Source organism: Talpa europaea (genome assembly GCF_964194135.1).
Source record: "Talpa europaea genome assembly, chromosome: 3".
Lineage (NCBI taxonomy): Eukaryota > Metazoa > Chordata > Mammalia > Eulipotyphla > Talpidae > Talpa > Talpa europaea.
In genome coordinates, this window is record NC_140069.1 from 51,837,547 (window position 1) to 51,864,808 (window position 27,262).

At 37.0% G+C, this 27,262-nt stretch overlaps 1 protein-coding gene across 1 annotated transcript in view; it reads left to right on the plus strand.

Moving 5' to 3' along the window:
- Window positions 1–15,287: 15,287 nt before the first annotated feature.
- The window catches only part of PPP1R42 (protein phosphatase 1 regulatory subunit 42), a gene marked incomplete at its 5' end in the record, with an annotated part of 42,644 nt that continues 30,669 nt past the window's right edge, over window positions 15,288–27,262 (plus strand). The window contains 4 exon segments of the mRNA XM_084229800.1: window positions 15,288–15,416; window positions 17,330–17,496; window positions 18,933–19,071; window positions 21,003–21,119. Coding sequence (XP_084085926.1) covers window positions 15,288–15,416; window positions 17,330–17,496; window positions 18,933–19,071; window positions 21,003–21,119 — 552 coding nt within the window.

The window sequence follows — 27,262 nt, forward strand, 5'->3', positions numbered from 1 at the left end:
AATTACTTGGTATAAACTGATTCAAAATAAATATTTAAGTAATTCATTTTTATTCCTAGAATTCACTAATTCATAAACCTTCCACATATCCAGTTCAATTCATTATTTGTGATTATATTAAATAAGTTCTTTTAAACACGTGTTTAGCTGTAATTCTTTCCTTCTATTCCTATGTAATCCATCTATCATTTCTTTTTTTAAGATTTATTTATTTTTATACACGAGCTGGGGTATAGGACAGAGGCATGGGAGGGTGAGAGGATTCACCAGAGACAGAGCAGGGAGCAGAACAGGCAGACAACTGAAATACACTGCTGAGGGTAGGGGTGGGCTAGACAGGAGAGGTCTGCCATGCCATGTGGGAATCTCCCTGGCCTGCCAGGAATTGAACCTGTTGCTGCAGAGGCTGTGGACAGCTTCACAGTGCTGCGCTCAATCCACTGCACCACTGGGGAGGCCCTATCATTTCTTGCATGTAGTTCTAGTATAAAGATTTTGAGCTTAAATAAAGCAGCACAGATTAGACTAAATAAGAAATTGTAATAATTTTATATATGTGGACATACCATCTTGAATAATTACATTATTACAATTACAATCTAAAATGTTCTATAACTTCAGAGAAGCAAAAATTATACTTGAACACCACTTTTGGGGGAGATTATTTTTGGTGCTTTCTTAAAAATTTTATTTAATGAAGTTGTTTTACAACCTTCTTACTATTTTAACAGTATAGGATTTCTCTCCTCAGTGTGGTCACTGTTGTCCACTGGGAGATTATTTTTAGACTTTCCAACTAATCTTAACATTTAAGGTAAAACACACTACCACCAAAAACTAAGGAACTATGAACTATTAAAATAGTAAATTCCTTTAGACAGACATCAGAATTATGACCTTCTAGTTAACTAAATTTATTAACAAGTACTTTCCCTATTTCAGTAAAGAGCAAAAATAAAACAGGCTACATTAAATGTGAGGTTTTGAAGCACAAATAGAAGCTGCATTTTCTAATTCTCTGACTTTCAGTATCAGATTTATAAGATCATCTTTGATAATACGCTATTCACTACATTAATATCACACTAATAATGTATTATTAATATCTTACTATAAGGGCCTCCCTGGTGGCGCAGGCAGTTGAGCACAGCGCTGTGAGGCTGTCGGCGGCCTCTGCAGCGTGGGTTTGATCACAGCCAGCTGCGGAGATACCCATATGGTGCAGCAGACCTCTCCTGTCTCGACCGCTGCTCCTCTTGGCAGTGTATTTGGGTCAGTCTGCCTGTTCTGTTCCCTGCTCTGTCTCTGGTGAATCCCCTCACCCTTCCGCACATCTGGCCTGTACCCCGGTTCTTGTACGTATAAATAAATAAATTTTTAAAAAAATCAAACTATAAGTACATTAAATTTCAATCAGTGTTTTGAATTTCAACTTATAATTAAGTGACAACTGTTTTCTCCTTTAAACTCTAGTTTTTCCCATGAACCAAAGGATAACTTTTATTCTGCCCTTTGAGTTAAATGTTGCTACATATCAAAATTCAGATTTCTCTCTGGTCTATGAGCTGAGATGGTTGCCTTTCCTCTCATTCCATTCTCCTCACTGTGCCCCAGCCACATTTTGTGCTGGGTTCTGCTCCTCCAGCTCTTTCTCCCTTCAAAGCCCTCGTGCTATCTTTATCCTAGGCCTGGAACTCCTCCTCATGAGCTCCACAGGCCTTATACATCAGGTTTGTCATCCTTCAAATCTCAGCTCATATTCTGCCCTCTTGGAGACCATACCTAACTCTTTCATCTCAAAGAAACACTCTTTCCATTCCTCCCTCCTATTTCTACACCCCTTTTACACACAGTTGTTTCACCCTAGTTAATTCCTTAATGGAATGTGCTATAAATCTAAAATTATCATGGTCATTGACTTATTTAATTTTTCACTGTCTCCATTTACTAGAACACAAGCTCCATGTGGGTGGGGGCACTTTGGACAAGGGCAGATGGTAGGTACTAGGTAAATACTTGGACACTTGTTGCTCTATAAGTACAAACCCCCAGTGGTGCAGCGGGTTGAGGGCAGCGCTGTGAAGCTGTCTGCAGCCTCTGCAGTGCGGATTTGATTCCCGGCCAACCAGGGGGATTCCCACATGGCAAGGAAGACCTCTCCTGTCACGCCTGCTGCTTCCCGCAGCAGTGTATTTCGGTCGTCTGCCTGTTCTGCTCCCTGCTCTGTCTGGTGAATCCTCTCACCCTCCCACACCTCTGGCCTATACCCCAGCTCATGTATAAAAATAAATAAATCTTTTTAAAAAATGATTATCTTTTCACAAAATAATAGATTTTTAAAAAGAGTAAAATAAGTTCTTTTTAAATTTCAATGAAGGGTCGCTATCTATTGTAGAAATTTGCAAAAGCCCACACACTAGTTAAAGAGCGCCATTTTCAAAAACAAGCGTGAAGGAATGAAACTCTTTTCAAATGACCTGACCAAGAAAAGGCAGAGAGCATCAAAGAAAAAAAAAAATGAAGCAGTTAAATAAAGATATACAAGATGTTTTTGTTGATTTTAACAAATTATGTTGAAAGATGTGGATAGACTATATTGCTGAGTTTTTCTCTTAGCCTCAATCCATTACCAACTAATTAAACTTTTGCTGAACTTATTACTGGCCTAATTAACTTAAGGAAAGTCTCTTAGAAGACAGAGGTTCCCCCACACTTGCTTTGAAGGACAATTTTTTTTTTTAATTCTAAAACATATGCAATGAACTGCTTTTGAAACCCAAACTTTTTCTAAAATAAATCCCTTTTGCAAATGCTTCCTGAACGACTCAAAGTGTTAGACTCCACTGACAATAGATGTTTCAGAAATAAAACACTGCTTAAATTAAAATGTCAGTGGCAATGCTTACAAAAATACCTTTTAGAAAACATTTTTACTATGATATAAATTATACTTTAAGGTAATGAAACTTACTTTTATCTTAGATGCCTTAATTTTTTAGATCCCTCACACATTTTATATTTATTACAATTTGACCAGCTAATAAAGGGTGGCAGTAAACATTTTACACATTAAACACAATAGAGCTTAAAAAATACAACTTGAGGGCCTCCCCTAGTGGTGCAGCGATTGAGCGCTGGGCTGCGAAAATGCCCGCAGCTTCTGCAGCACCAGTTTGATCCCCAGCCGCCGGCAAGGGTCCCACGTGGTGCGCAGATCTCTCCTGCCTCACCCACTGCTCCCCTCAGAAGTGTATTTCGTCAGTCTGCCTGTTCTGTTCCCTACTCTGGCTCTGGTTAATTCTCTCACCCTCCCGTGCTTCTGACTGTACCCAGTGCTTATATAAATAAATATTTTTTTTTTTAAATACAACTTGAGAAAGTCTTTGTGTATTAAAATTAACAAAAGTTTAAAAAGTAATAGCACATGACAAAGTCCTTTCAGATCCATTCTTAGGTAGTGATGGTGTTGTAGAGCAACCCCGATACAAAACGGGGTGCCTGACTGTGGGTCCTCACCTGCGCGCTTAAAAGGACTTATCAATGCTCTACTGCAGGCACACGTGAAAGGTTAGTAAAAGGTTTATTTACAAGGAAAGGGGAAATGAGGAAATGTACAGCTCAGGGAAAAAAGTGGGAGACAAAGTTTTAAATGAGTCCTACCCGATCCGCCGATCTGGAATCCCAAATGGCACTCTGAGAGCTGGCCACAAGCCAGGAGCCGTGAAGCCAGGAAGCGAGCGACAGCAAGCCACCCCAAGGCCCATGTGTTTGGTTTTTATATCCAACCTGGCTGCCCAACTCCACCCTTAGGTCCCAGCCACCCTCCCTTTGGTGGTGATGGGGTTTGTCTTTCCCAATGTCTTGATGGCTTTAGTCTGGAGTGGGTGTGGGGTCCACAAAGCCTGTATGGGATTAGCTCAGGACATCATTTCCCCCTAACAATGGGAGCAGTGGAGCAATAGTTGGATTTGAAAATAGTTTCTGCGATTAAGTGGACTAGACTTGGGATACTAGTATTTGAGATGGCTCTCGAACTCTACTTTGTAGGATGGACTGTGGCCAGGGTAGAAACTAGTGATTGAATTTGTGTAGAATGGACGTAAGCTCAGTTTTTGATAGTTTAAGCTTTTGTTCCCTTGAACACATTATTCATATCTAGGTAGAATGAATATCCTGGATGCACAGGTTTAGAACTCAGGACAAATATCTTGGATTATTTTATATATAACCTCTGTAATTATCATTTACATTTATAGAATGTATTAAATAGTAAATGATAAAATCAATTACCAAGTCCAATTTTGAATTTAATTTTTCTTTGAAAATATTTGTTTCTAATCACAAAATACAGGGAAGGTGCAAGGACACCTATGATTCCTTGGTTGAAGGAGTTGCCAATTGAGGCATCTGTAAACTGTTGTACAAATCAAGAGCACATCTGCCCCAAGCATTCTCATTCTAACAGTAGCAGAGTATAGATTCCAACCATGTGGGTCATTTTCAAGCTCATTTTGTAAATATTGAAACTGAACGGTTAGGGCTGCTGAATTCCTAAACCTCTCATGAACAAGTAGGTTATAGGTAAATTATTCCAGCACAGCTGAGAGCTATGTAAACTTTTCAAAGAGCTTTCTTAAACAGCAATGACTAAGGCCCTTTCTGTGTTTCCAGCCTTCTAAGCACCAGCAGGCTGGCCATGAGGGTCTTCCACATCCTGGGGTAGTGATGGAGGCAGGGCAGGCCAGGCCAAGTGTGAAAAAATCAATTTTATTGAGCTCACACCAGGAGTCCAGGGGTCATGAGGAGCTCTGTGAATTTTTTAATTTTCTTCTCAGCCTGCTTTTGTAGCCTCAGGGGCCATTTCTTCAGGTAATGGATTTTGGCTTTTATTCTCTTCTCTCCAGCTGTTACTGCCTGGTACTTCCAGTCAACCTCACAAGTCAAGTGCCCTAGGTAGACAAACTTTCTTGTAGACTTCAGAGAAACAACCTTGAGGGAAGCAGGAACCACTATCCACCTTTTCTTGTCATAAGGTGATGGGATCCACCAAACATCTTGAAGCTATAAAGGACACCTGGCTTTGCTTGGTCTTGTGGAACACCATGCCTAATGCCACTAGACAAGAGGCAACTGGGGGCTAGGAAGTCACATTGCCCACAGAATTGGTTGCTGTTTATATTCTTGCAGAGGAAAGCCAGGTACTTCAACTTACTTCTGTAGAAACTGTCAGAAATGTTGATGCCTTCAAGGTGCACAACCACCACCCAAGTCCAGCAGCACTTACTTGGCCACCTGGCAGCCAGGGAGATGGCCTAAGCCATCAAAGACAAGGACCTGCTCCTCTGCCATCTTCAGCAGCTGCCTGGGAGAAAAAGCTAAGTTGATCATTTCTTTTAATTATTTATTATTGGTGTCCATATTGCATACATCATTACATTAATGGTCATAAGCTTTCAATAAAATCGTCATCCTTAGGTTTCAAACATCAAGTTTTTTTTAATGGAAACTGCCTCATCCATAAACAAAAGGGCTTCCTTAGTATTGACTCTCAACTTGTAGCTTCTCAAAGCGCACATTTGTTAAGAAACTTTGTTTCAGGGCCTCCCTGGTGGCGCAAAGGGTTAAGCACCACACTATAAAGCAATCCGCAGGCAGCCTCGCAGCCGAGTTCGATCTCTGGCCAGGGAGCAACCCACATGGCGAGGCAGACCCCTCCTGTGTCGCCCACTGCTCCCCTCAGCAGTGTATTTCAGTCAGTCTGCCTGTTCTGTTCCCCACTCTGTCTCTGATGAATCCTCTCACCCCTCAACCCCACATCTCTGGCCTGTACCCCAGCTCTTGTATGCATAAATAAATAAATATTAAAAAAAGAGAAACTTTGTTTCAGCTAAGCTACAACATCCTATAGTCACCTTCATTTCTCTCCTCTGATCTTTCTCGCAGAATGTCCTATGAAAATGGGAATTGTGTCCCAAATTTCTAAGTAAATCTTTCCTCCTTAAGGGAATTTTCCATTGCTTCATGTATTAGTTACTTTTTACTATGTAAAAAATTTCCCTGAAATGTTGTGGCATAAAACACCATTATTTTCTTTTTTTTGCCTTCTACTCTGCACAAATACACAGGTTCTTTTCCCAAAAACATTCTCTTTCCATAATCCTTAGCATCTATTTCATTGACTAAGAGAGCTTCAGTTAACTATTTTTTAAATCTTTTTCCCACCACCATCCCTTTGACCCTTTCTTCCTCCTCCCTCTTAACTTCCAAAGTCTCACTCATTTATTACTGTCCACTAGTTTTTATTAAGGATTTTGTTAAAACACCACAATTATTTTTATCACACATTCTGTGGTTCAGGAATTTGGGTCCTCTGCTTCAGGGTTCCTCATAGACTGCAATAAGGTCAACTAGGGAAAGATCAACTTCCAAGCTTAAACAGTAGTTGCTGGCACTCAGTTCCTCATTGAACTGAGAGTCTCACTTCCACACTACCTGTTGGCTATAGGCCATCCTCAGTTCTACCTGGAGTTCCTCTCAAGAACAGCTGGCTCCTTCAGAGTGCAAACTAAAAATGCAATGGAGTACATCTGCTAACAGACAGTAGTCATAATCCTTTGTAACCTCATCTCAGAAGTAAAATCTCATCAACTCTGCTTTTTTCTATCATTAGAACAAGTCACTACGCCCATCCCACACTCAAGACAAGGGGATTACACACGAATATCAGGAAGAGAGATCACTGAAAAGTTAGAAGTCTGCTACCATTTACTGATATTTATCAACCTACAAACTCAAGACAAAAAGAGGAAGTAATGCCAATAAATGTTAATTTTTGTATATGGAGTTATGGGAGGATATATACATCTGGGCCTTTAATTTGTTGGATTCTCTGTGAAAGTAATTGGTCATTAAAGTGATTGCTGTGTAAGGTGTTTAGAAAATCAGAAAAATATATATTGACTGACAAAGATACACAGGACAATATAAGAAACCATTTCTTGGATACTTTAATAAGCTAATTCTTCAAGCGTTCTTTTTAAAATGATTCTCAAGACCTCACATTTTTTTGGTACAACTACAAATTCCCAACATCTGTCAAAGTGAAAATCTTAAGAGTAGTTTATACTGAACTTGCAAATGTGGCACTGAAGACAAGTATTTCTTGTAGTCTGCCAAATTTCTGCCACACTGAAAAGTACACAGATGATTATTTAACACTATGTGCCACTAGACAGTAATTATATTTTGCATCTTAATGAGAAAATACTTGCTCTTAAATTTAATTTGTTGCTTTAAAAAACCAATTAGTAATCCAGCTATTTTATACTATTTTATTTATTTTTTAATAGAGGCATGTTTTATTTATTTTTATTTATTTGTTTGTTTGTTTTTTTGTTTCTACATGCACTGGGTACAGTGAGAAGCCCGGGAGGGTGAGAGAATTCACCAGAGCCAGAGCGGGGAGCAGAGCAGGCAGAAGGACCTAAGTACACTGCTGAGGGGAGCAGCGGGCGGCAGGAGAGGTCTGCGCGCCATGTGGGACCCTCCTCCGGTGGCCGGGGAGCAGCGGGGATCAAACCGGCGCCGCAGAGGCCACGGGCAGCTTCGCAACCCAGCGCTCAACCGCTGCGTCACGGGGGGAGACCCTATTTTATACTATTTTAAATATCAGCAATCACAAAAAGGTTTTCAATTCCACAATGAACAGAATCCAAAATGAACTTTCAAGACATAATTCTATCATTTTTTAAAAACCCACTACCAAGAAATAATCACTATTAAATATTTTGAGATACATATATAGGTGTAGATCCATAGTTATACTAAAATTTACATACACTTATATATAGATTTGAACTGCCTGTGTCGACTTATACATGAATTATTTTAAAAATTACAGTTGTCCTTGAGCATGCCAAGATTTTGGCATGAGCGGTAGGAGGACTGAAGTTCCGGGGGGTGGGGGTGGGTTGGGATCAAAAGTTATTATATATGGGTTTTTCGACCACACAGGCATTCCTAACCCCTACCCATTATTCAAGAGTCCACTGTCTATCCTTTTAGACATTTAAATGTATACTATTACCACAAATGAGCTTATACTTTTTATAACGTATTAAATTATAGGTTTACAGAACAAATGACTTTCAATGACATTGCTGAAGATGTTTCTAGCAATTTAAGCAAGTGCTACCAAACTGAGATAACACTCTACATTTGTGAACCTGTTATTTTCCAAACAAACGACCTATAAAACATAAGAATTTGATTTGTGCTGTAGTGTTTTAGCCGTATTGTTTTGCTACTTCTATGTCTTTGTGTTGTTCCGTAGCCTCTTTTTTTTTTTTAAGATTTATTTATTTATTTATCCAGGCACTGGGTACAGTCAGAAGCGCGGGAGGGTGAGAGAATTCACCAGAGCCAGAGTGGGGAGCAGAGCAGGCAGAAGGACCGAAGTACACCGCTGAGGGGAGCAGCGGGCGGCAGGAGAGGTCTGCGCGCCATGTGGGACCCTCCTCCGGTGGCCGGGGAGCAGCCGGGGATCGAACCGGGGCCGCAGAGGCCGCAGGCAGCTCCGCAACCCAGCGCTGAACCGCTGCGCCACCGGGGAGGCTCCGTTCCGTAGCTTTTTATTGTTAGGTATTCCCCCTCAGCAAACTCTTTCCCCAGTGTTTGAACCTAAATTGACCTAATTTTTAGCTGTTTTCAGAAAAAAAGTTCATTTCTGACTAATCATTCATTCTCTGACATGTTAACCAGCTTTTCTTCCCTCTTCCATCCAAATTAGTCAGCATAATTATTGATATATTTATCTTTTCCCTACTTTCTCTTTCTTTTATTTCCATCTCTCAATAATTAGTTCTTTCTGGAAACTATCAAACCTATGTTACCTTGCACTTAACAAGTGTAAACCAAGCACAACCACTTTCCCTCAAATTATTTGCCCTCTTTCTCAAATACTGTTCCTGTAATCTAGTTTATTTGGGAATAACCCAGGAATCATCTTCAAACGTCTCTTCCGTTATCCTATCCAATGCCCCATTATTAAACCATGTTTGGGCACTAAAATGCTAAAGTAACTGACATCTCAGGGCCGCACCAAACTGGCTGGGTCCCACTAACCCCGCCTAGAGGTCACCGCCCACCGCGGCTCCTTCACTGAGCGCCCGCGAGCGCCCGGGCACGGCCGGGGCGGGGGGTGGGGGGGGGGGTGGGTGCTGGTGTCACGAGATCTCGCGATACTTCCCGTGAGCGGCTGTCGGCCCAGAAACGCTTGGTCGCCCGGCAACCGCACCTGGACGGCCGAGGAAGCGGAGACGGGCGAAATTGATCAAACCTGATTTACAGACCCGGCTAATCCCAGAAGCGGTGAGATGCCTTCAGGGAAGAAGCGTGGGGGCTGAGAAAGATGTAGAAGCCTGTTTATTAAACTTGCCTGGCAGTAAGATTTTCCTAGAGAGTTTGTTAAAATGCAGATCCCAGAACCCTATCTCCAGACATCTGGAATTACCAAAACAGTCCGGAAGTCTGTATTTTTTTTTAAGATTTATTTATTTACACAAGAACTGGGGTACAGGCCAGATGGGGGGGGTGAGAGGATTCACCAGAGACAGAGCAGGGAACAGAACAGGCAGACTGACGAAACACACTGCTGAGGGGAGCAGCGGGCGTGGCAGGAGAGGTCTGCCGCGCCATGTGGCCATCTCGCCCGCCGGCCGGGAATCGAACCCGGGCAGAGGCTGCGGACAATTTCACAGCGCGGCGCTCAACCGCCTGCGCCACCAGGGGAGGCCCCGGAAATCTGTATTTTTAACAAATAGCTAGATTCAGGCAAAGTTAGGAAACAGCTCTGGAGGCGGGAGGCTCGAGGGGGTTCCCAGAGTTGAGAGAGCTGGATCTGTGGGCTTGGATCTGAGTTTCACAATCTGATTGTCGGGTATCAAGCATCTGGAAGCCACTGATTCTAGGGCTGGCTAAGGGAAATGCACAAACTGAATTCGGAAACATCTAGAACATTCAACCTGCAGGAGTCTCAAGAGATGAAAGCCACAGCTTCCACTAAAGTTGATCCCCTGATTCCGCTAGTTGATCTATAGCAGCGCCCTCCACTGGCGATCTAAGGAGATAGCGACATCCTAGCAAGTGGAGCTCCGACATAAGTGATAACTAGTAGGAAAAAAATATGAAAACGCGTTCCTCAACTTTAAAAATATTGAACCTTTTTAAAGAGTATATCAACAACCAAAAAAACCTGAAAAAGAAAATCAGGTACACATCCTAAGTGTTGACACTTTATTTTTTATTACAATATTCTAAAATATATCTAAATCCAGTGGAGCTTCAGTTTAAACTCCCGAAGCTTACAATTTCTCTAAAACAAGCCATCATGCCAATATAGTTTAAGTTAACAAGAATGTTGATGTTTTGATTAAATGAAATTCTCTCTTGGGAATCTGCTGCAATGCAGGTTCTTTTTAGTAACTGTTTTAGGTTGGTTCAATTCTCTTTCCATATAGATAACTCAAGCCCCTAGAAAGCTGTCATATAGTTTATTGATGAAGTCCATTGACCTACCCTAAATTTAATAAATACGTATATACTGTTTGTCTCTTTTGTTTTCTAATTATTTGCAATAATTCGATGCTTTTCTATACATTAATTTATACATTGCAACCAAGAGACAAAACCCATTTACAGCATAGTCACTTTCTAGGATTAAGATGATCCAAAATTTGTTTTATCTCAAATTTAAAAGCAGAACCTGAAACAAAAAACTCATGTTTTGGGGGATTCTAATCTCAGGGAAGCAGGAGAGAAAGAGAAGAAAGGAATGAGTTAGAGATAAAAGAATAGCAAATGGAGTATGTAATCAAGAATACTAAACATGTTTTCAGAGGGATCATTGAAATGACTGTCTGTCCTAAAAGTTCATGGGAACAGAAGGGAGAATAAATCATTCATGGCTCCTGTTCCATATTGGCCAAAATTACTCCCACAGGGCATTAGCTATTTCCTAGTACAGCGTTTCCCCTGCATGACCACCTATACAACAGTCTCCTGCCTCAAATATAAGAAACCCTAGTGTATATAACCTCTTTAAGATGTGCATTTCATCACAGCTACCAGTGTAAATAAGATGTTTAACATTTCCATAAAATGTTTAAATATGAACCAAAGAAATCATTGTTTCAAAAATTTTTTAAATATTATATTTGTATGCACTAGTTACAAATGGACAATGTAATTCTTAAAAGAATGCCACTTGCCATATCATCAAAAATTCATGATTTCTACTAATGACTAAAAAATTTTATGTATGGCCTTAATTAGAAGAAAATTATGGAGAGATTGAAAGTCACTGAAGAAGCATTCCTGAAACAGAGAAATATACCATAATGATGAAAAAATATACCATAATGATGAATATTAGAGAGATGTTAATGAGTCTCACATTGTTTATAAATTCAGTGCAATCTTAACAAAATTTTGACAGGATTTTTCATGAAACAAAAGTTCACTTTACAATGTACATGAAAGTTAAGGAAGAAAAGATTGTGGGAAGATGACAGAGTACGAAGCATCTTCTTTCCACCACGACAACTGCATGGGCAGAGTCTGTCCGATGTGACAATTATGGAACAATGGAGTGTATTAAAGGCTTACAACACCCAATAGAAGGCTTGGACAGTAAATTTTGATTCAACTCTTACCGCTATAGGAACTACCCACCCTTCACCCCCAACCTCATGGCAGAAAACCATGCAGGTGGTTCTAGAGCACCTTGTATAATGGTAGGAAAAAGCACCCTATTTACCAATTATTAATAATTTCTCCTCTGACCAAGATGGCTGCTTCTGATCTCAGAGCAAAGTTAGAATCTAATTGTCAGAATTACCACATTATTAGGTTCAAACATCCAATGTTCAACAACAACAAAAAATTCAAGGAATACAAAGTAATAAGAAAGTATGACCCAATCAAAGGAAAGAAAAAACAGAAACTGTTCCTGGGGGGGAAAAAAAAACAAACTGATGGCAGATAGACTACACAAAGACTTTGAAAAAACTGTCTTAAATATGCTCAAAGAACTGAAGGAAGATGTGGGGATAATTCAGTAAACAATGTATGAATAATAAAGTGATACAATCCTAAAAACAAATTCCGGTGCAAAATACAATAATTGAAATGAATAATTCACCAGGCGGTTTCAAAGATTTTAACATCAGAAGAATGAATAAGTGAACTTGAAGATAAAACAGTGAAAAGTATTGGCTTGGAACAGAAAGAAAAAAGATTAATGGAAGGTGAATGAAGCCTAAGGGACATTCAGCATCCAACAGATTAACAAACATATTGTACAAGTCCCAAAAGGAGAAGGGAGAGAAAGGGAAAAAAAGGGAGCAGAGACACTACTTGAAGAAGATCAGGAATAATGCAAAGGTGCCTCTTTAAACACTTCTCTTTAACAAAATACTGGAAGTTCTAGCTAGAGCCATTAGGCAAGAAAACGAAATGACAGGCATTCAAATTGGAGTGGAGGGCCTTGGTGGCTCAAGGGGTTAAGAAGCAACTATGAGGCTGTCCGCAGCCACCGCAACATGAGTTCGATCCCCGGCCAGGGAGCTACCCACATGGCAAAGCAGACCTCTCCTGACTCACCCGCTGCTCCCCTCAGCAATGTATTTCAGTCACTCTGCCTGTTCTGTTCCCCACTCTGTCTCTGGTGAATCCCTATGCCTCTGGCCTGCACCCCAGCTCTTGTATGCATAAATAAATATTTTTTTTTTAAATCTTGGGGGAAAAAACAAAAAAAAATTTGGGTGGAAAAAAAATTATGTATTTACAGGTGATAAAATTTTATATGGAGAAAATCTGAAGATTGCATGCACACACAATCTGCTAGAATAAATGAATCTGCACACAAATCTGCTAGAATAAATGAATTCAGCATAGTAGCAGAATACAAAGTCATTATACAAAAATCAGTTGTATTTCTATACAACCTTTGGAGATTACAGAAATAATTCCACTTATATTAACAGCAAAAATAATAGAATACTTAGGAATTAACCAAGGTGAAAGACTTGTACAATGAAAATTACAAAACATGCTGAAATTACAGAAAACATAGATAAATGGAAACATTCCACATATTATCTATGTATTTAATACCACTGAACTGTACACTTAAGAACAGTTAAGATGGTGAATTTTATATTTTACCACAATAAAAAAATTGGAAAATAAAAAAGTGTTCAGAACCATGAATAACCAAGGTGGAGAGAGATCACTAAGGGGTACTAATTGAGACATGCAAAAATATAAAAACAAATACTACATATATCTGTAGTAAAACTACAGAAATGAACAGGGATGTCTAAATGAAGATAAACCCTGAAAAGAATGGAGAGGGAGAAAAGTAGAAAGGGGTTCCAAATGTATTTTTAATGTTTTCAATTTTAACCTGATGTGTGAGTCCATGGATGTAGTGTTAACTTTTTTTTTAAAGATTTATTTATTTATGCATACAAGAGCTGGGGTACAGGCCAGAGATGCGGGGGGTGAGAGGATTCACCAGAGACAGAGTGGGGAACAGAACAGGCAGACTCACTGAAATACACTGCAGAAAGGAGCAGCAGCCGGCGAGACAGGAGAGCTCTGCCTTGCCATGGGGGTTGCTCCCTAGCCAGCTGGGGATCAAACTTGTGCTGCAGAGGCTGCAGATTGCTTTTGTAGTGCGGTGCTTAACCCCTTGTGCCACCAGGGAGGCCCTTACAGTTATTTTCACTTAAAAAATCAAAATCAACAAGCAACTATAAACCAGAGACACACTATGGGGGGTTGGGGTGATGTGGAGAGGAAGGATGAAGGTCAAAATAAGGGGGGGGTGCAATTGTATGGGGAATATAACCAAAATGTAAATGCATACATTGTGCAAAAATGAAAAATGATGTAAGAATTATATAAAATAAAATATTTTTTAAAAAGTTATTTTTACTTAGAGACTTTGTTGAGAATATTATTCATCATTTGAAATTTCATCTGTAAACAATCTTAATTTTTTTGTTATGAAAGTAAAAATTTGTGTGAATTTAAAAAATCAATGAAGATTTAATAATTTTATTCGGTAGATTACATTTTGCATTCAGAAGAGTATAAGGACATATTGTATACCTTCAAATAATTTTGAATTTGTGGGTATTTTATACAATATAGCCTGGGTAATTAATTATATCCCAATGTTACAGGACACAGTTTAATTCATCTCCTATTGAATTCAATTTTTCCTCAAACTTATGGACCACAAATGATATTTTCCAGAAAGCAATAATTTATTAACAGCATGTTCTCCCTTATTTAACAATGCCTAATATATTCCAGTTGAAACAGTAAATTAAACAATGTTCCCCTTATCTGAGAACTAAATAGTAGAATAATGATAGCAAATATTTATTGATCTATGTACTAGGCACTATGAATACATCATGCATGATTATCTGATGAAATCCTCACAATAGCCCTTGGACATAGTTACCATTATTAATCTAATTTTATAAGAAACTGAGGTGATGTGCCCAAGATTACCTAACAATGAGCAATGGAGCCAAAATTGAACCTAGACAGTCAGGATTGAGAAACACAATTTATGCTACCTCTTTGTGGACTACAGTTGTAGTAACATAAAATTTCAAGTGTTTTGCACCACTGTCCTCTACATACACTCAAGGTTTTCACACTTTGTGTTGTTCTGATGTGGGGGTTATTAAACATGATCATCCTGGGTACTATGGAAAAAGGAGACAGAAAACTTGTCTCATTCTAATTGACAGTCATTGAGTAGTTTGAGACAAATCTTTGGGCTTTAATTTCTTCATGTGTGAACTCTATAGCTATTCCTTAATGTCCTTTTCAGCTCAAAGAGGAAAAAAGTGAAAGATTCCCATGATAATAATTCAACACCAAGCAGAGGAAAATATTTTAAAGTAGAAGTAAATGAGCATTTGTGTGTTTAATTATTTTTGTTGTTTTAAATCTTTTTAAAAATATAATTAAGTCTAAAATTAGAAAGTACCTAACTGCCTTAAAATTGCCTATGAACTAGGCTTATCAAGTAGGATTGTATAAGAAAATTAAAGCATAAGTTAAAATAATTGTTCCTAAATTGCTATGTACATAATATTCCTCTTTTTTTCTTTTTTAGAAAGTTGGGCATAAAACAATACTTAAGTCTCTTGACATGGTATCAGAACACAGCTATTGCTGAGATTTTGATTGAAAGAGAAATCATGGTTCGACTGACCTTGCCCCTAATTGCCAAAAACAGCATTCTAAAACTACGAAAAGAAGAAACCATTTCACAATACCTGAAGAAAATAACTCACATAAACTTTTCGAACAAAAATATAGATGCAATTGTAAGAACTCTGAAATTATTTCCTATTTTTATGTAGTTAACAATTTAAAGTTTAGAAATTGTTATAAGGGAATATTTTCTTATTCTCTATGTTTTGATTATACTTATTAACTAAACTTTGGTTATTCAGCTTCATTTGTCTTCATTTTAATTTCCTGCTTTATATTAAACTTATTAAAATTAAGTCTATAAAATATACCATTGTGATTGCTATATGTGTTAAAATATATGTTCTTCTAGAATATTCTACATATAGCAAACAAAATTTTAAAGTATATGGTGGAAAATAATTTCAAAGATAATTACTTTTGTATAATATCAGAACCTTAGAATATGAATTTTTAACATATCAAAATATTAAGCATTAATGAGTACCATATTTTGAAACTTTAAGTGTAAAATCTTTTTTGCAGTTAATTTAACTGGTAACATAAATGTATGTTAACCTGTCAGCTATATCAATAAGATTATGTTAACTTAGATATACTCAGAAACTCTGTTTCTTCTGTACTAAGTTAATTCTTGCATTTAATTTGAGGAACTTTAAAGACAGCAAAAGACCCATTTAAGCCCTTTGTATTGGTATCCGCTGACTATAATAAAATGCTAACGGCTATACATGAGAGAAATTTTTCAAAAATATAACCTGTAAGAGCACAAGGATCATGTAAATTTTATTCATATTACTCTAAATCCCCCATCCATATAGTGTTGGACTCATATTAAGTATTTAACAAATATTTACTGAATGAAAAACACAAACACCAAAGCCCCAGACAAAATTGTCATTAAGATAATTGTCCCCCTAGCCATTCCAGGCATTACCCAGCTCCCATTCCATATCCCTTCCTAGATTCCTAGTGATGCTTCTCACCAGGGAGCACAGAAGCATCCTTGTGCTCTTGTAGGTTATGATTCTGAGAAAATTTCTCCCATCTATATAGTCTTCATCATTTTACTGTTGACAACAGTAAACCAGTACAACAGGCCTAAATAGATCTTTTGCTGACTTTAAAGTTCCCCATAAGAAACATAGTTTCCATTCAACTTTTTTTTCCCTCCCTTATGTGTCCCTTCAATATAGATGACCTTTGTTAGGAGGAGAGCAAAATGGTTAAAGTAATTCACAATGAGATAAAAATAATGTGTGAAGTTAAATTTCCCAAGATGATGTATTTTTAAAACAGCTTAATGAAATCTGAGATATTTTTGAGCAAAACTTCACTTCTTTCCTACTTCCTCTAGGCTACTACCACACAAAAAATGACAGCCTTTTAAAAAATACCTTTAATTATTTTCTTATCTTAAATGTAATTGTATAAAAGGAAAGAAATTGACTTTAGTCCTACCGTGCAGAGAAAACGAATGTTAACATTTAGGTGGTGTCTCTCCAGTCTTTTTTCCACACATGTATTCATATAATTTTACAATAGTGCGTCATACTGAATATATAGTTTTTTATTTATTATGACATGTAAAATATTGCTAAAGAATACTTAATGATTTATACAGTATTCCCCTTCAATAGCATTTTCATAGTTTCTATTTTTGAGTATCTAGATGACTTCCAATTTTCAGAATTATAAACCACAACAGTTTACTTCCAATCCTAGAGAAACATTAAGACTTAATTTATAATGTTGTAGCAATAATTTGTTAAACACTTCAACTTCCAGAAGAGCCCAATTGCTTCCTAGGAAAATTGCTTACACTGGGAAAATCTTTCTTACCAAATACAGTTCTGATATAGCTATAGAATATTAAAGCCTAGATAATTTTGAGCTTAAAGCAGAAATATTGTTATCTCCTATTAACCTTGAGAAAATGTGCAGAATATTTAAGCAAAAGAAATAAAAAGAAACTTCTAAGTTTTCGGGTGAAATTAAGTATAACCTGTCTTTGTTTTCCTTTTAGGAAGACATCTCTCTTTGCAAAAATCTTAGTGTTTTATATTTGTATGATAACCACATTAGTGAAATCACTAACTTGAACTATGCCTCAAATCTGACTCACCTATACTTACAAAACAATTGTATTTCGTGTATAGAGAACCTCAGATCATTAAAGAAACTGGAAAAATTGTAAGTTTTTTTAAATTTAATTTTATTTTTTAAAAGATTTATTTATTTTTATAAGAACCAGGGTACAGACCAGATGCATGGGAGTGTGAGATGATTCACCACAGAGCAGGGAACAGAACAGGCAGACTGACGAAATACATAGCTGAGGGGAGCAGCGGGCAAGACAGGAGAGGTCTACCTCGCCATGTGGGATTCTCGCTGGCCAGCCGGGATCGAACCGCTGTTGGCAGAGGCTGCAGACAGCTTCACAGTACGGCGCTCAACCGCCTGCCCCACCAGGGAGGCGTTTTTTAATTTTTTAAAGTAATGTAATTGTCATTATTATAGTAATATTTTTTGCAAGCAGGCATTTCTGTAATCTGCAGTTTTATGAAAGTCCCCAATTTTTATTCTCTTTTAATATTTTAAGCACAAAATAAATTGTCTTACATTTAATGCTTGACAAAATTTGTGCCCTACTGAGCCTGATAATACTTTTCTTTTGCAGGAGGCTGGGTTGACTATAGGAATATGTAAAACATCCTTGGGTATTAATGGTAGGCACAACTGGCAAAAAGTTTCCATTGGACCCTAATGAGTCTATGCTTTCCCAAATCACACATCTCAAAAGGGTTGGGTCATAGAAAATGTTGATGTAGATGAATTGTAAATGGTATTTACTGCCTACCATGATTTTCATTAGATAATGAAGACTGGACCCAATTTCCTCAGACTAGAAGAATAATCAGGCTTCTCAAAAAGTGGGTCAACAGCCCCCAAATTAGGATATATAATGGGGTAGGAGAGAGAGTGCTTTTAAAAGTGCAGATTGCTGGGTTCCAGCCTAGATAGAGCAGAAGCTCTGGGAGCTTGGTCCAAAAATCTTTATTCTTAGACCTACAGCCCAGGTGATTCTTCTGTACCCTAACATATGACAAGCACTGGCAAATAGTTTAATAAGGATTACGCTGATTCTCTCTTTTATTTTATTATTATTTTTTAAAGATTTATTTATTCATGCATACAAGAACGGGGTACAGGCCAGATGCGTGGGAGGGTGAGAGGATTCACCAGAGACAGAGCGGGGAACAAAACAGGCAGACTAACCAAAATACACTGCTGAGGGGAGCAGTGGGCGAGACAGGAGAGGTCTGCCAGGCCACGCGGGATTCTCGCTGGCCATCCAACCAGCGCTGCAGAGGCTGCGGACAGCTTCACAGCGCTGCGTTCAACCGCCTGTGCCACCAGGGGACGCCCTGATTCTCTCTTTTAAACAAAATGTAAAAACTTAATTTTTAGAGTAAATTAAATATAAAAATCATATATAACCTTTCATTGATTAAATATTCTGCTTGGATAATTTTCACACAGTTCAATGAATTTGTTGTTATATTTTTATCATGTTTATAGACCATAACATTCTCAGACTACTTAAAATTGTGTTTTACATTTTGCAGGTATCTGGGAGGAAATTACATTGCTGTCATAGAAGGTTTAGAAGGATTAGAAAAACTAAGAGAGCTTCATGTTGAGAGTCAGAGGCTTCCCCTTGGAGAAAAGCTTCTGTTTGATCCAAGAACTCTTCATTCTCTGGCAGTAAGGCCATATTTGAGTATTCTGATAAAGACTATAATGATTAACAGTTATAATGGAACAGGAACATAGTAAACGTATATATGGAAAATGTATGTGCTCTGTAGGTTTTTATGGCCACTTGAGAGTTTGAAACCAAAACTCTTGTTTCCCATATAATTTCTCAAAAACTCAGCAGCTGTAAAGTGCGGATAATAATGCCAGTCTCTAGGGTAACTGGAAGGGTCACAAGAAAGATGTGAAAAGGTTATGTAAAGTATGAAGCACCAATACGGATGTTAATTCACTAATAATTTGGACCTTGGTGATTATTATGATTCAAAATTTAAAATTTATGGAAAAGCCTGTGGGAAAAGGAGTGCACAATTATTTGGCAAACTTTAAACATAGAGAATCATTACAATAAGTCACGTTCTTGCTCGATTCTGATTTTATTGTAGGTTGCATTATTATATGGCTTGGCTTCATCAGAAGCGGTATCTCTGGGAGCACCACATTTGATGCACCAGCTGACAAACACTTCACATAAAAGTTTCTCAATGAATTCAGGTGCCAGAGAGCACTACAGAAGCTTTTGCTAATCCACAAAATGGGATTTGTTGATATGCTACTTCAAATCTTGTGCAAAGGACATAAATGAGACATTGTTGGATTTATACATTTCCTTGTTTTTATTTTATTGACTCAGAAACAGAGCTCAATGGGTTTTTGAACTAAATATACAACTGAGGGATAGACTTTAAATTGGAAAGAAGTAATCTGATTTTTATCCTAGCTTTTCTATGCTCCCTCAAAGAATCAACTGCATCTCAGTTCAACCTCAGTTGATCTAAGTAGACTGACCGCATCATGAGGATGGGTCTAATGTTATTATAAAATGCAACCAAAAACATTTTTGCTGGCTTACTTTTTGCATAGATTCAAGCAATGAAATATATTTCTGCATTTCAAATCTTTAAAAGTCTCAGGAAATACTTTATTGCTTGGCTATGTGTGGAAACCTTGGTGAATAAATTCCATCATGGTAGAGATTCCTGGGTCTCAGATTTTAAGAGAGCTTGGATTTAGTGTTACTCTATTGTATGTTTATATCATCTTTAACAGCTGATGGAAAATTTCTTCTTAATTATCTAATTATTATTTTAAGTGGTTTCTGAACATATGAACTGTCAAAGGAAAGCTATATAGATATCCTCTCATTCTTGGTCATGTTTCCTATTTAGAAAAATAAAGACAAAAACTACTTATTTTAACCTAAGTATACAAATATTAGTGATAGTAACAAAAAATGAAAATTGGCTAAAGCTGAAATAAGCTTTTTTCCCTACATTGTGTTATCATTTGTTGGAGCATCTTCTTTCTTGACTTCTTTATTCTTTTTTCTATAAATTTCTCTAATATCTTGGAAGAAGAAAGTGGAACTTAGGAAAGAACTATAGACAGAAATAGAAAGTTGTATCCCAATTACTATAGTTCTAAACATTTCTTCTGAAAAATAAGATATAGAAATAAGACCTCCATAGGTTTTTTATTTTTTTGCCTAAAAATCAAAGCAGCCTGAACTCATACATCTTAAATTTTTCATGAATTAAGATTTGCTTCCGGGCCTCCCCGGTGGTGCAGCAGTTGAGCACTGGGCTGCAAAGCTGCCCGCAACCTCCGCAGCTCTGGTTCGATCCCTGGCCACCGGTGATGGTCCCACGTGGCGCGCAGACCTCTCCTGCTGCACCTGCTGCTCCCCTCAGCAGTGTACTTCGTCAGTCTGCCTGCTCTGCTCCCCATTCTGGCTCTGGTGCATTCTCTCACCTTCCCGCACTTCTGACTGTACCCAGTGCTTGTATAAATAAATAAATAAAATCTTAAAAAAAAAGATTTGCTTCCTATTGATATTATTAAATAGATTAATAATGCTAATTTAGTTATTTTTCTTACAGAAATCCCTCTCTATATTGAATATCAGCAATAATAATATTGATGACATAAGAGACTTAGAAACACTGGAGAATCTTAATCAGCTCACAGCAGTTGACAACCAACTTCAGCATGTCAAGGTAACGGAAAGAAAAATTAATTTAAAGGTATTTTCATGAAAGTGTGATTAAATCACGTATTTAATTAGTTATAAAATATTTCACTTCAAAAACTTTTGAATTTGTTTTAAAATTAACTTACAAATCTTTGCTTCTTAATATATTTATTTGTATAATTCTGACCTCAGACTTAGTTATCTCTTCCACATTCCAATGCCCCCATTCCTCACCAACAGAAAAAGTTTATCTAAGGAAGTACATGCATTTTCCTTTCTGTATTGTATTGCCATCAAATATTTCTCTCTGTTTCCCTCTAGAGACTAGATCTCTTGCCCCTAAACACTGGTCTCCCAATAATTGAGTTTCTAGTAACTGACTCCCTGAACTCTCTCCTGGCTGCTCCTAGTTAGGGAAGCACCTAGATCTTTAATTTATTCCAATTTGTACTAGCTATATACCGCTACCAATCAGGCTTATAGGGAACAAAGGAGACAATATATGTAAAATATTTCCATATTTTAAAAGTCTTTAGGAGATGCTGGCCATGATGGTTATGTAACAGGAAGACTTGAATCCAGGACTCAGAATGAGGGCAGAGTTCTCAATGGAAGTCTGTAATGGAAAGGAGCATTCCCTATGTCCTATGGAATAGACCAGGTAGACAAAGATAATTGGAGGCATGACCCTCAACTGCAATTCTTCTAAATAGCTATATTGAGGGAAGCTTCATGGTCTTTGAGATTTATTTTTTTTTTAAGATTTATTTATTTATGCATACTAGAGCTGGGGTGCAGGCCAGAGGCATGGGGGGAGCAGGCTGAGAGGATTCACCAGAGACAGAGTGGGGAACAGAACAGACAGCGGGCAAGACAGGAGAGGTCTGCTGCGCCATGTGGGTCACCTCCCTGGCCAGGGATCGAACTTGTGCTGCAGTGGCTGCAGACAGCTTCATAGTGCTGTGACTTAACCCCTTGCACCACCAGTGAGGCCACTGAGATTTCTTTTTATCCCTTTATCATTTTATGTATTTTATCAGCTATCTCAAATGTCTTATAGACTGTAATAGAAACAAATTTTTGCGTCTCCATTTCCTTACAAAGTACTTCTCACCCAGTTGGTGTTTAACACATGTATTAAATTAAATGATTAACAGACATTCTCTTAAAGGGAACAAAAGGAAGATCGTGATTGAACTTGGAGTTCAACAATTAAAACAGGGAAAATTACCTAAATTACCATAATCCAAAGGAGGAGGACACAAAATAATGTAGAGTTTAAGCTCTACAAAGGAGCTCACCTGGGTTGGAGTCTTGCTGTACCTCTTAGCAGCCAAGTTACAACTTGGGCATGTCTTCTCTGGATCTTAGAATCCAAGTTCATCAAAAGGATGTCAAAAGACCTCCTACAGCAGAGAGTTGGTGGAATTATACAAAATTATACATGGAGAGTTCTTAGCACAGTGCCTGGGATGAAGTAAACCCTAGTAAATAGTAGTAGGAATAGCAATAAAGGGAAAAATAGTGATGAAATATTGAAATATGAAAAACTTAAAAAGCTTATGTCTAGGGTGAGAATCTATGTTTATGGAACAATGTTTTGTGAGAGAGCATATATATTATATTATACCCTGAAATTCTCATAAATTATAGTAATGTTAGTAGTAGAAATAATAGCTTGCCACAACACCCTCATCTCTGAAATACTGCGAACATTCCAAGTAGGGATTTATAATTCTGTAAGAAAGTTAAAGGAAAAGGAGGAATGCTACGTATAGGAGTGGTGGTTTGTGTGGTATAAAAATCTACCTTTATTTTCATGTCTACTGGGGAATAATAAGATTGGAAACTTCTTAGCAGGTTCTGATTTCCCGTCACATCATACTTGGTAAATTGTTAGAGGGCCTATACTTGCCCCTTTCATGCACGGAAACTAGGGTTTACTCTCTAAATCCTTGCATATCTTAAAAACCTTGGGCAAGAGTTTGGGGGATTCCTCTCTAAGGAAACTGACCAGTCCATGAGAAAACATCTTGTAATTCTGACATTAAGGGTTCCACAGAGAAAATGCTAGCTGTCTGTCCAAATGTTCTACAGTAAGACCAAAGAGTCTAAAAGGCTAGCCCTTACACAAAGAGTTCTCATTCACTTTCCCAAATAAACAGGTAGCTCAGGATCACTGCACATCTGAAAACAACCCCTAAAATTTAAAAAGAGAGAGAGAGAAAAAGAAACAAAGAATGTTTATATTAGAAAAGATGTTTATATTAGAAATGAAAAAATGTGATCTAAGCCTCTGCCTCAAAAAACAAGAAAAAATATATGCAAATTCAATTCCAAATAAGTGGAAAGGAGGAAATAATAAAGATAACAACAGAAATTAATGCATTATAGATAAAACCACTAATGAAAAATCAATGAAAAAAGTTGATTCTTTGAAAATACAAATGAAATTAATAAATTCTAGGTTGACTGAACAAGAAAACAGAGAAGGCACAAATTAACAGTATTAGGAATGAAAAAAAAGTCACTACAACTAAAAAGACAGTAATGTTATGTTATGTAGAATTTTGTGATAAAGTTGACAGTTTAGATGTAACATGAATTCCTTGAAAGATAAGACTTATCAAAACTGACTTTGGAAGAAATAAAAAATCTAAATAGTTCCATATCCATTAAATAAATCATATTTTAAATAAAATTCTTTGTACAGTGAAAACTCCAAGCCCAGATGATTCACACACTTTAGAAACTATACCAATCCTACAAAAACTTGCAGAAAATAGATAACCAGGGAATATTTTCCAACTCATGTTCTCAGGCTAGCATTACCCTGTCCCCAACAAAATTATAAGAAAACTACATTGAACTAAAGAAATAAAAACAATATCTTTCATAAACATAGAACCACAATTTTCTTCCAAAATATTAACAAATAAAATCCAGCAATATATAAAAAGATAATTCATTACGAAGTGAGATTTATTTCAGGAATGCAAGATTAGTTTGACATTAACAATATAACTTACCAAACAAAATCAATGAGAAATATGATCATCTCAATGGATGTACAAAATGCTTTATAAAAAATTCATTCTTTATTTTAAAAAATGCTCAGCAAGCTCTAAATAGTAGGAAACTTAACTTGATAATTGACATCATGTAAAACCTATAGATAATCATACTTAATGATGAAAGACTGAATGCTTTTTCCCTAAAATTAAAACTAGAGCAAGTATGTTTATTCTACCACATTTATTAAACTTTATAATAAAGTTTTAGCCAATGTAATTAGCAAGAAAGTGAAACATTGAGTTTTGAAAGGAAAGAGTAAAACTTTTTATCAGCAGATTACAGGTGTGGATACTTATAATCTATGGAAATTTATAGTATAAGTCTATGGAAACAATCTAAATGCCCCAGAACAGATGAGGGGATCAAGAAGATACAATATGTATACACAAGGGAATACTACTCAAAAAATATAAACTCATTGCCAACTGCAACAACATGGATCAAGCTGGAAGGGATTATACTAAGCAAAATAAGCCAGAAAGGGAAAATAAATACCACATGGTGTCACTTATATGTGGAATAATGAGAAACCAAACAAAGGGTCAGACAAAGATAAACATGTTTAAAACCAACTCTTGAAAACTGACCATAGATCTGAGGCATCCAAGAGGGGAGAGGGAGAAGGGAGGAGCAGGAAAGAGATGAGAAGTGGTGGGGAGAGTACAATGGACAATGGCGGAGGACTATGGGTGCTTTGGTGGTAGGAGAACTGTGGTGCCCACACCTGAGAGAAGAAATCCTATGTTGTGAAAAAAATTAACAAGGATGTAAAATAACGGTACTTCATTACATTTATATTTTTTAAATAAAGTAAAAAAGAAAAATCTATAAAAAGTTATTAGAATTTATAGAGTAGATTTAATCAATGCCATGGGATATAAGATCTATATGTATGTAAAATTCTCACATATTAGCAATGAACAACTGGAAAATAATTTTTAAAAGCACATTTATAATTCATAGCTAGAAACATGAAATATTTAGGGGTCAATTCAAGAGGTATACAATAAAAGCTACAGAACACTGTTGGAGAAATTAAAGAGGACCTAAATAAATGGGGAGAGATATCATTTTTTATTGAAAACCATACTCTTAAGGTTATACTTCATTCCAAATAAGTCTTTTCATTTTAATACAATCCCCAATCAAAATCCCAGCTGAATTTTTTAGAAATCGATAAATTCTAAAATTTGTATGATAAAAAGGCCCAGAATACCCAAACAATACTGGTAAAAAGAACAATCCTGGAGAACATAACCTAACTGATGTCATGATTTTGTCATTACAATAATGAAGACAATTTGGTATGGGCATAAGATGGTTATAGAGATAAGGAAACAGATTAGAGAATTTATAAGTAAATCCAAAGATATGTTCAAAAAAATTTTTTTAGAGATTCCAAGGTAATTCAATGAGAGAAGGATATACTGTCCTCAACAAATGCTGGTGAAACAACTGGCTATCCAAATAGAAAAAGTGAGCGTTTACCCTTCATGCCATACACAAAATTTTCTCAAAATGGATCATAACTAAATTTAACTGCTAAAATATAAAATTAGACAAATATAAAATTTATTAGAAAAATATATTAGACAAAGTGTTCTTTAAAAGAATATAAAAATCATCACCCAAAAACATTTCAGCTGGGCTTCATAAAAATTTAAAACTTTTGCTCTATGAAAGACATCTTTAAGGAAATGGTAAACTATAGGTTGAGATAAAATATTAGTTGTACATGTATCTGACAGGCAATTTTTCTCCAGAAAATATAAAGAACTCTTATACCTTTATAGTAAAAACACAAGCAACATATTAAGAAATGGGTTAAAGATTTCAACAGAAACTTTACAAAAGAACACATGTGAGTGACCAATAAACATGAGAAAAGATGCTCAGTATCATTATTCTTCAATGAAATGAAAGTCAGAACCAAAATGTGATACCTACACACAACAAATGGTTAAATTATAGAGATTGACAATACCAATTTTTGATGATGATGGAACTCTCATTCATTGCTGAGAAAAATGTAAAATGGTACAACCCTTTCGTTTTTTTAATACAATTTTTAAAAATTTAATTTATTTTGGGCCTCCCCTGGTGGCGCAGCGGTTGAGCGCTGGTCTGCGAGCTGCCCGCAGGCTCTGCAGTGCCGGTTTGATCCCTGGCTGCCAGCGTGGGTCCCACATGGCACGGCAGACCTCTCCTGCCGCGCCCGCTGCTCCCCTCAGCAGTGTATTTCATCACTCTGCCTGTTCTGTTCCCCGCTCTGGCTCTGGTGAATTCTCTCACCCTCCTGTGCTTCTGACTATACCCAGTGCTTGTATAAATAAATAAATAAATCTTTAAAAAAATTTTAATTTATTTTTGCATAGAATCGGGGTGTAGGCAAGAGGTGCAGGGGGTGAGAGGATTCATCAGAGACAAGGTGGGGAGCAGAACAGGCAGTGTCACTGCGCCATCTGTGGGTTAACTACCTGGCTGGGGATGGAACTCAGTGTTGATAACACGAAGGGAGCTAAACTCAGCCGCAGGGAGCCCCGGAATCTCTTTGTAAAAATTTATAATTTCCTATAAAATTGAATATACGCTTACTGTATGTCCCACTCTGAATATTTACTCAAGTGAAATGAAAACATGTTCACACAAATTCCTGTGTAAAATCTTTCTACTAACTTTAAAGGAGAATAGATAAACAAATTGTGTTCCATCAATGAAATATCACTCAAGAGTAAACAAAAATTGAACTACTGATCATGCAACAATATGAGCAAATTAAAAATTTTATACTGAATGGGTTAAGTCATACAAAAAAAAAGTACATATGACTCCATTTATATGAAACTCTTGAAGAGTAAAAATTAATTACACAGTAACAGCAGAACAATGGTTGCCTGATGGTAATGGAAAGAGGCTGACTAGAAAAGGTCATGAGTGGATCTTTTGGAATGATGTAAATATTCTGTGTCTTGATTATGGCATGGATATAGTGTGGTCATTTTAAGTAGCTGCATAGTGTTGTGTGTAAATCATAATCAATAAAGTTAATTTTAAAATAATATTAGAAAAATTTTCATTGAAAAAGACTTGAGC